Below are 17,739 nucleotides of genomic sequence, written 5' to 3'. Positions count from 1 at the left end.
CGGGACTCCCATAAGCATGCTGTTTTATTCATTAATGCCACCAATGATATGGACAGCGATAAGTGTTTATATATTTTTGCTAAATAAAAGGTAATCAATATCAAAGGTCACTATAAATTTACAGCTAAAAAAAATGGTTTGATTGTAGAACCCCCTCAAAAAATAACCATTTTCATAAGCAAGAATACCAAAAGCATGCCATGAACCATGCCAAAAAACACAGATACCCAACCAGGAAATGAAATACTATCTTAAGCAGTAGACATGGATCCATAGGAGCTAGATTTCAGCTCGAGCCTCATAGACTTATTCCAACCAACATCAAATCCTTCCTACAGCCTGTGCTTCCTTCCAGGTGACTGGCAACCAAAGCTTCTCTCTTCACCTAAAAGCTCCTGTAAGCCTGAGTGGGAAAGAGCTCTGAGCTGCAACAATGCTCCCTTTGTCTTACACCAACACTCTACCTACCAGCCAACTCTTTGATTGCAAGCCAAGACAAACCACTGTGTTGGGTTACAGTTCTTGTAGCCAAACACCACGCTTGTGTTTAATATACTACAGTCTTTCTGCATTTTGCTTCCTGTCAATCAAAGCTGCGAGACTCGATGGGTTTGGCCATTACTTCATTATGTAGAAAAAGAAGAGAGCATGTTTATTATGATCGGAAAATTATTCCGACACATAATGGCTGATGGTGAGATAAGGCAGGTGTGCTTCCAGAAAAGGGGCGTGATGGAAGGGTCCTCCGCCTTTAGCGCCTCAGTCAGTGAGGTTATGAATCCCTTAATCCCCACATTTTCAAAGGTCACACGCTGATTTCAAGGATCACATGAACGAGATGAAACTGTGACAATGAGTCTGATATGAGAGGCTTTGAAAAATGGGTTTTAAAGATGAGACGAAAATGAGATAGTTTTTGCACCTTGCACTTTGACTATAATCTCCCACGAAAATAAGGCATTTCTGAGATTTTCAGTAGCATTTTAATATTTTAACTTTGGGTCATGTTTTCTCGTTATCACAATTTAATTTTCTCGTGATCTCGACATAACAAAAGCTACACAACTGCACCAACAGGTGGCAGTATAGGACTGAATAAACTGATGGAGTGTGGTATACTGTATATCCACCTTACTTTGTTACTTCACATTGGGCCAGATTGTACGTGTTTGGGACAGAGAGAGTGAAGACCTTAATTCGAGATCGCTATAATTTGTGCAGTATTGTGTGCGTCAAGTAATTAACTGTTAAAAAATGTTAAATGCTTGAATCAATATGATTATTTCTCTGTATAGTATATAGTAATATTATCACTGTATAGTATTCTGATTGGACCTATCTTTACGACGCCATTTTAATCAGCGCAGTCTTAGTAATTGTCTCATTAGTTTACCTCACTGTGTCACTTTTTCTTTTTGGAAATCTGGATATTTTGCACCTCTTTTAATTGAAGAGCATGGCTAGAAGGCAGAAGCCAGTGTAACACACATGATGGCAGTCACAACCTATCCTATATGATGACTAAAAAATCACAAACAAATTATGTAATATATTTTTTTTCAAACGAAAGACGAAAATAAAGTGGGTTGAATCCAGGCAGCTCTAAAATATTTTAAAATAGTTATAGAATAATCTGGCCTCCTTCTGAAGGCACTCAGCCTGCGCTTGAGGTGTCGAATGCTCCGCTGATAATTTAAACATTTTAATTACACAAATAAAATGTTTAGAATACGGTCTCTAGAAACAAAAATATCCCAGTGCTGTGTGTTTCAGAATCAAACTATCATTGTAAAAAGAACAACTTCTGATCACAAGAAAATTAAGTTGTGATCTTAAGAAAACAACTTTTATTGTCGTGATCACGTGAAAACAACTTTTGTTAGGACAAGATCACGAGAAAACAAGAAAGAAAAAAAATATCCATGGCCTTGTAGGGCTTCCGTAGTGATTCGATCAAACTCCTCAACTAAAATAGTAAACTTTGGCACGTAACTTGTCCCGTACTGTTTTTGCTACAAAAGTGAATTTACTATACACTTAATTTACCAGCTTAAAAAAAAAACACAGGTAAATGCATTGCACTTTTTATTTTTTTAAACTTTGGGTAGTTATCTTTACTGAGACTGCCACTCCCCTTCAGCTCAGGCCTCCTTGACTCAATTTGTGTGAGTGGACTTTTTGTGATATCCATTCATTGTACTGTACATTTATACTTGTTTCTTTCTATAGAATGTGTAAGTGCTGGCTGTATGGTTTTTTTTTTTGTTGTTGTTTTTTTGTGCCTTAATTATCTGATTTACTGCCTTTCTTTTTGTTTGTATTATGTGCACCTGTGTATAAAATAAAATCGGTATAAATAAAATTTACAAAAAAAACAAAACAAAAAAACACAGGGACAAATATTTTTTTTCAGTATTAAGATGTACTTATTGAGATTTTAATTATATATATATATATATATATATATATGATCATTTTCAACAAATGCATTTTAGTCATTCACAACATATCCGTACTGATTAGTGGTCGATATTAAGGATTACAGTACATTTACACGACAACAGCGTTTTGGGGGCCTGAAAACTTTTGAAAACGGGTTTCAAAGTGCACGTTTTTGAAAATGATACCATTATCGACTGTGTAAACTACAAAACCTTAAATTTATGAAAACAATGACGTCATGTGCATGCGTATAACGTGTTCAGTCTATAGGTGTGTACAGTTTCTTTACAAAGTGACAGCCATCTACTGGCCTGGCATGAATAATACAGAATTTTTTGTCACTTTTGGGGAACCGAGTGAACGGGGATCATTTAACACTGTTGTCGCAAGTAAGCAAAACTTTTCCTAAATAAATGCAAAGGAAAAACTTTTCAGTTTTTTTTTTAAACATCATTGTTGTGTAACGTATCCTTAATATAGATAATTTATCGGTTATCAGTCACAATATGAAAATTAAACAAGCACGTCCAATTGGAACTTGGAGGTGGACTTTTTTTCAATAAGTAATGACATTTAAACTACCCAGAATACCCAAGTAACCCCATAGCAACGTCCTTACAACCATTCACAGCACCCTAACATCATTGCAGACAGTTTTGAACAGGCAAACAATAAAAATCTCAGTCAGTTCTACTTTGCACATTATTAAATATGAAAAAGAACTCGCCCTTCACAGAATTAGACAGCTTATACCTTTAAGCCATTATAGTACCATAGAAATATGCTACTCTTTTTCAGGGATTCATCAACCTCATTTGTTTCAGAATTTTCCAACCAACCCTGAGCAGGGTCTCTGTTTTTGTAATTGAGCAAAATAAATGCAAGGATGAAATGAAGCATCTTTGAGCACAGAGAAAAGTCAACAATAGCTCTCTAAGAAAGCACTGCATCGACAGAGACATTCAAACAGTTTTCAAAGAAAGGAAAATACTCCAGAAGCAGGTTTACAATTCATTTCTCTAATGTAAGACACGGTCTCTCAGGAGCAGCAGTGCTGGGGTTGCCAGGTTGGCAGGAGTGAGCCGTTTTCCCCTGCTGTGGCAGAGTAATTTGATTTTTGAGTCAGAAATCTCCCTTCACCTTGAGGGACCTGGCTGTGTCCACTGAAGCATATCCACTGAGGACGAGGAGCAACTGTGCCACAGTTCTGGTCCACTGCAGGTGCCACTGGTCTTTAGAAACTTCAGGAATCAGACGTCTCGTCAACCAGCAACACGCTGAGATCACAGTGAGCTGACTAACAAAAAAAAAACTCAGTATATTCAACTATTATTGTGGACTTTTTGCTTTGTGGCACCGGTGGAAATTTAGCGCCAAAAATTAATTTGCAGTTACCAATACTAGTAATAGCTAATTAGAAAGCTAAAACATGCTACAAGAAGTTTAACTCCCTTTAAAACTCTAAAGCAATTTCTGTTACATTTACTCAATAACAAATACTAGTAAATTACTAACTACAATAGTTTTGTGCAATCAAAGGTTATTGCTATTTTGCCTGTTTATTTCCTGAATACATGTCTGTGAAAATGCTGCTCCTTCTTGGATTCAATCATCACAATTTTATTTAAATGTTGCTCTTGCGCTATAAATGTAGACATGCGTCAAATCTGCAAAAAGTTCTTCTAACAAATGCAAAACAAAGATGTTTAGAAAGAGGAGTCCGTTTCTTTTGTGCCATCTGAACAAGAATACTCTAAAAACGTTCCTAACAAAAGTTGTTTTGTTCGATTCTGGCCACGATTTGGCTGTCTGAGGCAAATTTTGTGAATCTAATCCTAAAAGATTCCTATGATCCTAGGCCAGAATCCGAAGTCTTTGATCGCTAGTTTGACATGTTCACCGACAGCCAATTAATTACTGTTGCGATCAGATTTTACCTGCAATGTAGCTTTTCTTATGGCGACCATCAAATCAAAAACCAATAGGAGCAAAGAACCTGATGACAATTAGTGAGACAGCAACAAACCTCCACTTGCTCCACACACGTCGTTTGTTTGTTTTTTCAGTTTTCTTTTCAAGAGAGAAGCCATAAGCCAAGAGATAAGATTTAAAATTAACGCTATAGATTGTTTTTGTTTGCTAGCCAACATTCCTATCCCGCATGTAAATGCTGCTCACAGTCACAGAACGTGTCACGGATTGAGCAATCGTAAGGGACTATTATAAATCCTACAGCGCGCATCCGGCTTTACTTAGATACATGCATTTGTTCAAAACATGTTGTCCCAACTTCATCTGAACAAACAATTTTACATTACACAATGTTGTGTATTTTCCCAGCATACATTGCAGCTTAAAAAAAAGATGGTAACTATTGTTAAATATGATCATTTTTATGCCATGTGGTGCAGATTTCCTATTTTTACTAAACTAACATTTTTTGATTTGTGTTTGAGATTTCTGTGGTGAAGTATGTGCATCTCACTGAAATGGGTGGGTTTAATATATTTGACAAACAGGGTAATACGTTTGCCTCTAGATTTAAGAGGCAAATCAAACGTAAAGGTGAAAGAACGAGGTTTGTAGCTCCTTGCATGACTTAGTTTTTATTTCAAGTTCAATAGACTGCTTTTTATTCATTAAATGAATATTATTAAGTTGTCAAATGTTAGTCCAGTTAAATTAATAAAATGGATGGTTATAGAGTGGTGCAGGTATGACATCACTTTGTAGGGGTCTCTCATATGAGCTTTGAGTTCTTAAGATGATGTGTCAAGTTAAAATAGTTAAACTTTTAGGAACGTGTTCTGTTCGTATCTGCACTTCCTTAAAACGAACTTGTCGACAAACAGTTCAGATGTTTAAGCATTCTAATCAGTTTGAAAATAAAAGAGTTATTTTCCACATCCTTAATGCGTGCACATAATAAATGGTTTTGGTAAACATGCATTTAAATATCATAATATAAACTCTACACTACGGTCCAATATCACTAAGTATCAAATATTTTTTCTTCTTTTTTTGCAATTAACTGTGCATATTAAGTGCAAAAGTCTCTTTAGGGTTGTCAGACACAATGCTGACTGCAAAAAGACGATGCATTTCATAGTAGGGATCATGAGTGTTTAAAATCAGTCAACCAATCAGTTTCCTATTTACTGGCCATGTAGAAACTAATAAAACATTCATTTAGGATCAATTTATAAAATAAGTCAAAAATTGTAAGTGTTAGATTACTTAAAGTGGTCATATTAACATGGAAAGGGAAATTCTATTAAAAAAATACAGGGGTAGAGGGCTTCAGCCCAGTTTAGGAGAACACAAAGAACACATAAAACATTTTATGACACTAATGCCAAAGGAACTCATCCGCATCCCTGGAGAGAATGTGCGTCTGATCCTACAGACCAACAGTGCCTTCTGCTGGACACACTTAAAATGCTCTATCCACAGCACATTCAGCAGCGCCTGGAGGACTAGCATCCTGCAGAGTTTAGCTCCAACACTCCTGCCTGATATTTCCTATTGATCCTGAAGTCCCTGAATAGTTGGTTCAGATGTGTTGCAGCTAAACTCTTCAGGTCGTTGGTCCTCCAGGATGTACAGAGGTAACTGAATTGAAAACCCTCAGAACACTGATGCTAGTACACCAGGGACTGCTTCAGGCTCACAATAGAGACTTTTGGCACAGGTTTATGCTTTATCCTATACCTACCCAATTTTTTCTTTAAGACTGTTCATTGCTAGTGGGATATACTAGAACTTGAAGTCCCTCTGTAGTCAATCATTTTATCCCTTAAAACTCATTTTTGATCACCAAAATTACATATTTAAAAGTTTTTCTTTTCCTTGAAAAATAATTTCTTCATGCCTTAAAATAGCTTGAATGAAACTCTACACCCTTGCCTCATTTAGTTTACGTGGATCTATTAATATGCAAATTAGCCCCGCCTCCATTCACTCGCACCAGCTCAGAGATCCACTCGTTGACGATCACATGTTGACCTGATTAGTTACAGGGTAGTTTGTGACGTCAGAAACACCAGCGATTTCAAACCGTGTTTTTGAGACTGTCTTTGGTTCACTGGAGTTCTAAGTAGAAAATACTCAGCAATGGTGTTGACTTGTGAATTTGCACATGGTTTGTCTTTAAGCATTTTAAAAACACCCCATAGACATATAAACAACATTAAAAGCTTGATTTTCACCACAGGGGGAATTTAAGACACTGTCTTAACATAATGACTATGTTTATGCAACCGGCCCCTGATTGGTCAGCTGGATACGTGTGTTGTGATTGGTCAATTGCTTCCACCGTTCAAGGTTCAACCATTAACCGGGTTGAGTTAATTAACAATCTGAAACAATGTGTATTGTAAAAAGTCTGTATTGTCATTATTACACACTAAAGACAGTTGAACATGTCAAAAAGTATATTAGGTCCTCTTTTCCATAATAACTTCTAGTAGTAATCACCACATGACATCGCTCATTTGCTGTCAACTCAACTCACAAACACTCACTGAAAACAAATTATTCCTGTTGTGTGAATGATGTTTCAGATGTACAATTCACAAGTATTATTAAATACTGAATGTCAAGTGTGCAATAAGAGGAAAGGACATCATCAGAAGAGGACTCACGGTAAGGCGAATGGCATTACCTGCGAGAGGTCTTCTTCACCATGTCTTGATTGGTCTTCTCCTCATCCATCTTTTCTTTCTTCAGTTTCTTTGCAATGTTCTCTCGGACCTTCTCTCTCTCTAGTTCACGATCGCTGTCGTCCTCCACATCATCTTCTGCATCATCTCCGCCACTTTGGTTCCTTTACATACAAAAAAATAATTATTATATAGCATTAGGGTTATTATTGTTTTATTGTTAAGTAAAATTGGGTAGGATCAAGGGATGTAGAAAACAGTCATGCAGAATAAGTAATTAATATGTGCTCTATATAGTACTAATAAACAGCCAATATCCTAGTAATATACATGCTATTAAGCAACTAGTGAGAATTGGACCCTAAACTAAAGTGTTACCAATAAAATATTATTAGTTGAAAAACGTAAACTAAACAGAAATTAGAAATGTTGCCTTGGCAATAAACTAAAATAAGTTTAAGTTGAAGCACTAAAATTAACTGAAAATAAATCAAACTAACTAAAACAGCGAATAAGTAACACTACATAATGAAATGACTAAAATTAACATTAAAAACTACAAATATAAAAATAAAATGAAATTCAAAATATCAATTAAATTTTTTTTTTTTACATAAATATGGATTATATCTGCATGCTTAAGATAATGTATCATCAATATATCATGACATTACTATTCATGTGAAGACGGAGGGATTTGTTTCCTGACCTGTCAACGACTGGAACAGAGCTTAGCTTGGGATCATCCTTCAGCAGGTCATGACTGCTTTTGCTTTTCCCTTTCATGGTCTGCAAGAAAGGACATGTTAAAAAGCACCTACTGTTCGTTCCTCCATAGAGAAATATCTGTCACTGGACACAAAGCTACCTGGCTGACTTGTTTGACCATCTCCTCCTCTTCCTCTGCCTCCTCTCCAAACGACAACAAGCTGAAGTTCCTATAATAAAACCTTCCTGGTTAACACTACATTGTGAAAACGTCATTGTACAGCATCAAAACACAAAATAAATAATCTAATCATAGGTTTAAAAAAAACCATATAATAAAGATGGACCTTTTACTTTCTGTAAATATATGAGATTTTTTAACATCCTTTTTTTTTTAAGTCTGATTGTTTTTGATAAGATCGACAATCTACATCATTTGATGTATCATTCATGTTTGTGGTTCAAAGTTTAGAATAATTTCTGAAAGTTTAATGTTCAGAGCATGTGATGCTTTCAAGAATATTATTGTCACTATATAGTTAACTAAATATAAATTTAATCTAAAAATATAAAATTAAAATTAAACATTTTCTTTTTTGTTGTTTGAAATAATTGTTCTTTTTTGTTATTTGAAATAAAACTTAGTCAAATTTAAATATATATATATAAAAAATGAATAAATATTATTTTTCATATATATATATATATATATATATATATATATATATATATATATATATATGAAAAATAGAAATGTTGCCTTTGCATCTAACGGAAATAAAATGAGTTGCAGTGTAAAATTACAAAAACTGAAATAAAAATTAAATTAAAGCTTTATAGAAATATTTTAAAAATGTATAAAAACGGCAAAAGCACACAGCAAAATTACTATTAAAAAATTTAAATTAAAAAGAAAACTGAAAATATAAAAATAAAAGCTAAATTAAAATTTGAATAAATAATAATAATATATAAATAATACTAAAATAACACTGGATGTAATACTGATTGTAAGATGCATACCAATATTTAATTTTTTTCCCATCCCAATAGCTATTGGTTTTATTGAAGGACATACAGTTCTTGAAACAGAAAAGGAATCATGGCTAATTTATTTTTAATTTAGATAATTTATTTTATATATTGAAGTTTCTGTTAATAAAAAAAGCTTGTAACAAGCAGCTTTTGTCATAATTACCGCAGAATTGCTGAGAATATATATGAGAGGGCCTAAGAAGGAAAGAAAGAAAGAAAGAAAGAAAGAAAGAAAGAAAGAAAGAAAGAAAGAAAGAAAGAAAGAAAGAAGTGTGGCATACTTGGTTGCTTTGGACTGTGATTTCTTCCCTTCTTCTTTGTTTTTTACTTTTTTGACTTTCATTTCACGCGGAATGATGTCCTCAAAGGGCGAATGCAAGACCTGCGTAAGAATATAAGACCAGTCAGGGACTGCATATGGAAAGAAACGTAAAATTAAAATGGTAAAGCCAAATCAGGGGACAGAAACAAACCTCTGCGGTTCGAATTTTGTGTGGGTTGAGTGGCCGTTCATCATTGTTACACTCCACATCTGCTAACCTGAGCATGTTATACACAGTATCTCCTGTGACCTGCAGCCAAAATCACAACACACAAACTCACACATGTGACAAAGAAGCCATTCAAGAGGGCATTTGACAAAATAAAACACTGATCAATATTAAGAGATAAATGAAATAGTTTACCCAAAAATGAAATGTCTTTTACTGTACACTACCGTTCAAAAGTGTAGGGTCAGTAAGATTTTACAACGTTTTGTAACACTTTAGGGTCCAATTCTCACAGAATCACTCTCAAGAACGTTTTTGTTCACCGTTCCTTTGCTGGTGGAATGATCTTCCCCAACCCTATCCATTCCGTACAGCCGAATCTCTGACAATTCACAAGAAACGGCTGAAAATCTCCTTCATGAGCACTTAACCGCATTCTGCTGAAAAAAACCTCTTTGTCTATGCCTTCACTGTTTCTGAGTTCCTCTCTGTTCTAGCTTGTTCTATTCTGAACGATGTCTGAAACTTTGTATTGCTAGCATTTCTCAAGTTTATTGTCTCCTGAAGAATGAATCACTTGTTGTATTCCTCATTTGTAAGTCACTTTGGATAAACATTTCTGATCAATGAATATGTGATAATGCAGAAATATTAATACAATTTAAAATAGCTGTTTTTTATTGTAATATATTTTAAAATGTAATTTATTCCTGTGATCAAAGCCGAATTTTCAGCATCATTACTCCAGTCTTCAGTGTCACATGATCCTTCAGAAATCATGCTAATATGATGATTTGATGATCAAGAAACATTTCTGATTATCATCCATGTTGAAAACAGTTGTGCTGCTTAATATTTTTATATTTGTGAAAACAGTGATAACAAAAAAGTTTTAGGATTCTTTCAAAAGAACAGCATTTATTTGAAATAGAAATCATGTGTTACATTATAAATGTCTTTACTATCACTTTTGATCATTAATGAATCCTTGCTAAATAAATGTATTATATTTCTTTCAACAAAAATAAATCATACTAAACCCAAACATTTGAACGGTAGTGTATTTTGCAGAAAGTCAGTTTTCATTTTTGAGTGAACTGTCCCTTCAAATGGGTCATAAGGCATAAACTGCAAGAACAAAACTTGAACACTTTGTGAAACATCACCTTTCCAAAAATGGTGTGTTTGTTGTTAAGTTCATCAGCCCGTCCAAGAGTGAAGAAGAACTGGCTCCCATTATCATGAGGTCCAGCGTTTGCCATAGCAACCAAACCTCTCCGGTTGAAGCGTAATCTGGAGTGAAATTCATCCTGCATTGGAAAAGATAAACTGTTTAAAACTACAGTAACATTTACAATGCTTTCCTTTCCTGCACAAACCTATAAGATCATTACAAATCACACTGTACGACATGGATCTAATAAACTTGGGTACGACATGTAGCCTGAACGATGATGACACCTATTGAATTGTAGGCTACAACGTAAATTAGTATAGAAGAATAAAACATAATCCTCATGCGCTAGTGGTAAACAAAAATCGAGCAAGATGAATCACACTTTGGCAATTGTACTGTAGCTTTTAAGTGCGCTGGAAAAAAATAGGAAGAGGAGAATATGGATGGGGTCATGGCTAGGGAAAAGACACCAACTTGGCAGGCCAATCTTGCAAATGAAGCTTAAAGGATAGTAGTTTTAACTTTCAGCGCCATGTCACGTTGATCAATACACCATTTCATGTTGCACTTTTATTGGCAATTCAGTAGACGTAGTGCAAACACACTTCGAGATGATCATGCTAAACTTCTGACACTGTCAGAAAATGATCGCAGGCTATCTCTCACTGTCCGACGTTTCGGAGCCACGACCACAGAAATCGCCATGATTTCCCATTTTTCGTCTGGGACGAGAGCTGTTCAGACCAATCAAATTTTCAGGGCGGGCTTTATAAGATGATGGACAGATGATCAACACTAACGTAATCATCCACGTCACCAAAGAGCGCTTGGGTTGAATTCTTTTACAACAAAGAATGGCTTCCGCTGGAGAATTTAGATGTGTAGATTCAGCCATCGCGTCTGTTATAGAAGATGTAGACAGCGCATTCATTTTAAAAGAGGAACAGAGAACCGCGATCAAGGCATTTGTCGATCCAATTGAGTGCAGAGTGCATTTTCTTTCCTGGTTCGGTTGAAACAGTGTATGACGACGTCAGGCTAGGGCATTACACAAACAATTGTATGAATGAAAAATGTATTTGTAGATCTTTATTTTCATCTGGAAAATAACCAACTCATCACAAAGGTCAAGACCAACCTTGAATGGGCGACCGTAGATGGACTCCCCGCCTGTTCCTGAGCCTGTCGGATCCCCTCCTTGAACAATGAATTCTGGCACCACGCGATGAAAGACTGTGCCATCATAGTAACCTGCAAAATAGAGGCAGTGTTTATGAAGAACAGTCCATGTATTTGATTAAAAAACTGTCATCGTGACAAACGCCTTACATTTTATATCTGCATATTTTAGCATATGATGCCACTTACCCTCCATACAGAGTTGAGTGAAGTTCCTACATGCCTTTGGTGTTTCCTTAGACCACAGCTCTATATCAATATCACCCGCCGTGGTCTTCAGCAACACCTAGATAGATAGATAGATAGATAGATAGATAGATAGATAGATAGATAGATAGATAGATAGATAGATAGATAGATAGATAGATAATATAAAAATAGTTAAAATTAACCTGATAAATCCTATGGTATCATATTTGATACATTAACTGTTAAGGTAGATTATCAACATGATAAAAACTTTACTGGAACACTTGTTGTGCACAATCTACTACATGTTTTCTATCATACGATATTGATATTTTACTGTGAAATCTTTAATGTTTATTCTTTGACTGTTTTTTTGTTAGTAAATTTCAAGATGAACATTAATTGGGCTTAAGCGACATAGGTTTACTTGATTATCCATACATAAAATAGGAGTATGAAATATTATACATCAGGCTTTGGAGGAACATTTATTTGTTCATCTTTTAGGCATCATTGAATTGCATTTCATTATATATGCTTTGCCCCCCAAAAATAAAAAAACTACAGAGCTTTGATCATAAAAATTTAAATATAATCTTAAAGACATATTATTGGGAGACATAAAATGACAACTGATATTTAAATGCATTTTATTTAAGTCTATGCTATACGGTTACAAAGATCTCATTGATTTACATAATAAGTTTCAGAATTTCGTCTTCTTGGCCTTATAAATTTCAGCTCAAAAAATCAAAAGTTGAATTTTTTTTGCTCAGTTTGGGCCTCTGAATAAAGCTGAGGTGTTTTTAGTATGAGCTGCATGCATATTCTCCAGTACTATACTGTATTTCATGCCTGATGTATCAAATGTGATTCAGAACATAAGCAAAAAATTATTAAATAAATAAATATATGTAATAAAACTACTTCTTTGTTTCCATGGAATATTGATTCGTTGCTTGATAACTATTGCTTATATGAACAACTAGTAGAGAAGTTAGACACAGAAGTATCATTGTATTCATTATTTTCCATGAATATGAGTTTGAGATGATGTTTAAACTCACCTTTCCATTGGTGGGTGGCTCTTGAATATATATGTTGCTCATCTTTAACGCGTGTTATTATTTAGGGTATATTTCTCTCGAAACTGTTTCATTGGTTGATAGGAAAAGTAAAAAATATACGCAGATATTAGAAGAACATTAGCACGTCTGACAAATATGAACTATCCTCTCCTGTGATGTTTACAAGCGCACCCTGTCATGCCGCCAGACAATCTCGATCACTCCCTCTTTTTCGACCTTATCGCCCCCTATCGTCATGGAGTAACAAGGGTTAATTTATCCTGTCAAAGACTACAATTCAAATGAATGATAGTAAACGCAGTCTCATCTTCTGTTTTTATTTGTATATGTATTAAAAGCTGGGTATAATACAAGTATAAATTCTTGACCAGACGGCTTGCAGTCGTCAGTTGGTTCGTGTTACTTTTCTCCGCGCTGTCGAGATGAACCAATCACATCGGATTGTGATTACAAAATTTAATCTTACAAAAAAAATCTTTAATCTCTTTGATTTCTTTGTATATGATTTAGAAATCATTGGATTGAATATCTTTAGGTTGTAAATGTCAAAAAAATAAAACAAAACAGACAGAATTTTAGATTTTAATGCGTCTCACTCTCAAGTCAGGTTTCGAGCTCCCCTTAAATCTCATTCCACATGACAGTAACTAGTATTTTGTGACATTGTGCTCTTCAGTTTTTATCTATATTTCTATTGTGCTTACATTTTAAATGTATAATATTTGTCAAACACCTAAGAGGGATGGTCTGCAAGTGGAACCACAGTGTGTACCGGGAGTTTCCAGTCGGAGTCTTTCACCACACGGAATGATTTCATGCTTTGAAAAGCGGCGGAACCTAAACAACGAGTTTCTTATTTTTTTATTTTGCTCTGTTATATTTCAGACCAATAAACAGTAGAGTAACGTAGATGATGGCTGCCCCAGGTATTCTTTTGCAGATATTAATGGATTGTCCGCTAGTTTTAGTCAGTGTTGTCTTTAAGTTATGCTTCTGGATTGTTCTAGAAAGTAACACTCCACTTCTTTATTATCTTCATATATGAGCTGTCGATTCACATCAAGCACATATCGTTTCATGTCAGACCTAATATTTTACACCTGTTGAGGGTTACTGTTAACTGACGATTTGTACGAATTCATGTAAACACGTTTTGATATAATGTAGGCTGCTCGGTGTTTTATAAACGGTGAGCTTGATCAATCCTGAAATCTCTTTAGATAAGGACGCTTTTATTAAATATCTTACGCAAACAAGTTTTCTTCTAGCTGGGGTTGGTTTTGTAATAATGTGTTCATTAATTGACGTCTTAAGGCGATATAAGCTCATTGAATTCCCTGCCAACAGGTCCAAACAAAGACAACATCAGAGCTGGTTGTAAAAGATGTGGATATCGTGAGTATGGCGATCAGTAAATTAACTATAATTCTGCTCAATCTATCTATAAAACATACATATTATTTGAATTGTGTTTTGTTATTTGTCTGTCTTGTACAGTTAAAAACATACATATACATACAGTTTAAACAGTTTTGTCTGGTATATCATTTTTTTGTCTATCCATATGTTTGTCTGTCTTTCTACCTACCCATCTCTCTCTCTCTCTCTCTCTCTCTCTCTCTCTCTATATATATATATATATATATATATATGGCTGTCTATCTAACTATCTATCTGTCTGTCTGTCATCTATCTGTCTATTTATCTGCCTTTATACCTGTCTGTCTGTCTATATATCTGTCTGTCTGTCTTTCTGCCTGTCTATCTATTTGTCTGTCATCTATCTATCTATCTGTTTGTCTGTCGTTTACGCATATAAACATGCATATCATTTTCAGTTTAGTTTGAATTGTATTTTGTCTTGTGTATTTGTCTGTATGTTAATTAATGTTCAGCCTCACCATATTCATACTTTATCTCTTTTGTATCATCCAATGTTTTCATCAGCCGGACACCTTACTTTTGAATGTCGTAATTTTGTTCGCGTGGATCCGAGGAAGGACATTGTTCTGGATGTGAGCAGCACTAGCACTGAGGAGAGTGACGAGGAGGAGGAACAGGAAGCTGTCAGTAAAGAAAAGATCTTCGGCAGCAGCCAATCAAAAGGTTCCTTCACTGTTTAGACTGAAATGCTTTTTATTTCCACTTCTGTCATGGTTTTTTTTTTTTTTTCATATTATATTAAGAATTTCACTGGCACATTTACCTGACTACTGAGGCGCCGTCTACATTAATCCAGATACATTTGAAAACAGCGTTTTCGTTTCAAAACGCTCTCTGTCTACACTAGCGTTTAAAAAAAAAAAGTTTCTCATCTGCCATTATATGTTTGGTCTAAAACCGCTCTTAATTTTTGATGCAGGACATCAATTGCGAGTATATTTTATGTCATCTTTGCAGGACTGTGATATGAAGAGTGAGCCAAGTAACATTTTATCAACTGTGTGAAAATGAATAGCACATAACTGGCACAATAGCGGTATAAACATACATATCTATTGGTTCAATATGTGTCATTGTTTTCAAATACCTCCGTTTTCACAGTCCACACTACAACGCCATATTTACCTACTTGAGAGAGCGTTTTTTTTTTTTAACTTTCACAGGACAAAAATGCCATCTCAGTGTGGACGAAAGGCCAAAACAGAGAGAAAAAGATGCATTTTCAAATGAAAATGTATTAGTGTTCACAAGGCCTCAGATTACTGTCAGTTCTCATGATTTAGCACTGATCATTTTTACTGAATGACTTTGTGATTGATTGGAAACTTTGTACACAGGCTCTCATGAAGATACCAGAAAAGAAAAGCATAAAAAGAAAAGCAAAGACAGACCCCATCAAAAAGCCAAAAAGAGGTACATATTTGATAAATCACAGCACTTTTTAACTTCCTTGGAATTATTGGTATAAAACAATTGTAAATGCCTCATATATTTTAAATGTTGCATTTAAAAATGATTTTTCAACATAGTTTGTTACGATTACAAATAACCATTTAAACTCGAATCAAAGTCGATGTTTTAACTATTTATTTGCTTTATTCTTTCATATTGATAATGATGGGTTTGTTGTCTGTGTACTTGTTTTTCTGTGTAGAAAAATCCAATAAAGAAATTTAAAAAAAAATCTTTTAAATTTTTTTTTAAAATACAAATATTTTTCTTTTTTTATATATTTAGAATAGTGAAATCACATTTTTATAAATTGTGTATGTTATTATTAGCAGGAGTTTGATCATACGTTTATGCTTTCATAACCTCAGGTCTCACTCTTCAAGTGATGAGGAGGAGGAGGAAGTGAACAAGAAGAAAAAAAAGCACAAGAGCCACAAGAAGAAAGGAAAAAAGGAAAAAAGGGAGAAAGAAAAGAAACACAAGAAGAAACAGAAAAAGAAAGACGCAGGGTCGTCCTCTTCTGACAGCTCTACTGAATCTTCAAACACTGATTGAAGCCCAATAAGTTCATTTATTTGAATCCGTTACAGGACCACACAATCACAGCCAAGCATAAAAACTATTGTGAAGCTATAAAACACCTTCTGCCAGAGCCATTTGTACATAATTCTGCAACAGAAAACTGATTAATGGTCTTTTTTTTTGTGTTGTTTCTGTATTTTGTATATAAATGAAATGAAAACAACCCAAAATCTTTTTGGGTGAATACTTTTACCACACTTGTGTTTTTATAATGCTTTACTTAAACTGCTGAAAATATGACACATTTATTCAACAATAAAGGGTCATGGGCAATTGTTTTTGCTTCTTTATTTCTTTTTTTTTACTCTTAATGAAAAGTAGACAAGCCAGAAAAATAACATGTCAGAGCAGTGACTAGCAGCTATATTATACAGTTTGGAAGTCAAAATATTTAATTACAGAATCCCATGACCTATCAGGATCAAGTATTCCCTTGAGTATCTAGTTAACTCTTTCTGCTCATATCAAGAAGTGATATAAATAACACAAACAGGAGGTTTAGCTGGTCTAAATAGCTCACATTCATATTTTCCTCTGCTTTATTATCCTTTATTCTGAAGGTGAAGCAGACGTGGGTTTGAGTCCAGCTTCTTAGACTTTGTCATGGAAGGAAATTAAATGACCCATGTACACAGATGACAAAACTCTTTCCAATACTGACTCACCCTGTTCAGAAGGGAGTTTGCTGATTTTCTAGCAGATTAGGGGAAAATTTGTAATCAAATCTTTTGATTGATGTCTAGAGTTTATGTCCTGAGATAGGGGGAGACCGGGTATGGTTGTAACACTTTTTGCTTCAGTAACTGTAACTCACTGAATTTTGTAGCTAGAGTTCTCAACCTTTTATGAAAGTACCCACACGTGTTCACTACAAATGGCACCAATTCAATCCTCTACAAGAATATCACAGACCTCGTGAGTTGTTTTCAAATACATGGTGTACCTTCGTTTCAACCTACCCCAATTACGGGGATAGGTTGTAACATGCTGGGGTGAGTTGTAACAATTACACAAAAGAAGCAATAATGGATGCCACACAATATGATATGCTTCAAAAACAGGTTTAAGGACAATGTCTCATTCCCTCTCTCTCTCTCTCTCTCTCTCTCTCTCTCTCTCTCTCTCTCTCTCTCTCTCTCTCTCTCTCTCTCTCTCTCTGTGTGTGTGTGTGTGTGTGTGTGTGTGTGTGTGTGTGTGTGTGTGTGTGTGTGTGTGTGTGTGTGTGTGTGTGTGTGTGTGTGTGGTGTGTGTGTGTGTGTGTGTGTGTGTGTGTGTGTGTGTGTGTGGTGTGG

The 17,739-nt window shown here is 34.9% G+C and overlaps 3 protein-coding genes across 4 annotated transcripts in view; 1 reads left to right on the top strand and 2 right to left on the bottom strand.

Annotated features, from left to right (window-relative positions):
* The window catches only part of cwc27 (CWC27 spliceosome associated cyclophilin), a 46,760-nt gene extending 33,577 nt beyond the window's left edge, over positions 1-13,183 (bottom strand). Inside the window, exons 1-9 of one of the 2 annotated variants that reach the window (XM_077243159.1) lie at positions 12,950-13,183; positions 11,883-11,979; positions 11,653-11,765; positions 10,504-10,647; positions 9,320-9,418; positions 9,128-9,228; positions 7,972-8,041; positions 7,813-7,892; positions 7,106-7,267 (exon numbers count right to left, since the gene is read on the bottom strand). In XM_077243159.1, the coding sequence (XP_077099274.1) occupies positions 7,106-7,267; positions 7,813-7,892; positions 7,972-8,041; positions 9,128-9,228; positions 9,320-9,418; positions 10,504-10,647; positions 11,653-11,765; positions 11,883-11,979; positions 12,950-12,991 (908 nt within the window). In that variant the 5' untranslated portion in view covers positions 12,992-13,183. The remainder of the gene's footprint in view (positions 1-7,105; positions 7,268-7,812; positions 7,893-7,971; positions 8,042-9,127; positions 9,229-9,319; positions 9,419-10,503; positions 10,648-11,652; positions 11,766-11,882; positions 11,980-12,949) is intronic. The other variant, XM_077243160.1, reaches the window with a different exon arrangement.
* The window catches only part of kiaa1958 (KIAA1958 ortholog), a 269,067-nt gene that overhangs the window by 125,015 nt on the left and 126,313 nt on the right, over positions 1-17,739 (bottom strand). The window lies entirely within an intron of this gene.
* Positions 13,754-16,720, top strand: srek1ip1 (SREK1-interacting protein 1). Its single transcript, XM_077243158.1, has 5 exons — positions 13,754-13,896; positions 14,318-14,365; positions 14,918-15,076; positions 15,751-15,826; positions 16,234-16,720. Exons 1-5 carry the CDS (start codon positions 13,881-13,883, stop codon positions 16,418-16,420), a joined length of 486 nt encoding a protein of 161 aa, XP_077099273.1. The 5' UTR covers positions 13,754-13,880; the 3' UTR covers positions 16,421-16,720.

This window comes from Siphateles boraxobius, unplaced genomic scaffold (assembly GCF_051911475.1).
Source record: "Siphateles boraxobius isolate OS27281-9 unplaced genomic scaffold, OSU_SipBor_1 25, whole genome shotgun sequence".
Lineage (NCBI taxonomy): Eukaryota > Metazoa > Chordata > Actinopteri > Cypriniformes > Leuciscidae > Siphateles > Siphateles boraxobius.
Note: the sequence above shows the minus strand (reverse complement) of the source record. Positions and strands in the feature narration are given on the sequence as shown.

Bases quoted from the DNA above. Each gene is read 5' to 3' on its own strand.
- srek1ip1 (XM_077243158.1), top strand. The intron at 15,077-15,750 runs GTTCCTTCACTG...CTTTGTACACAG, and splicing joins CGGCAGCAGCCAATCAAAAG to GCTCTCATGAAGATACCAGA. The intron at 15,827-16,233 runs GTACATATTTGA...TCATAACCTCAG, and splicing joins CATCAAAAAGCCAAAAAGAG to GTCTCACTCTTCAAGTGATG.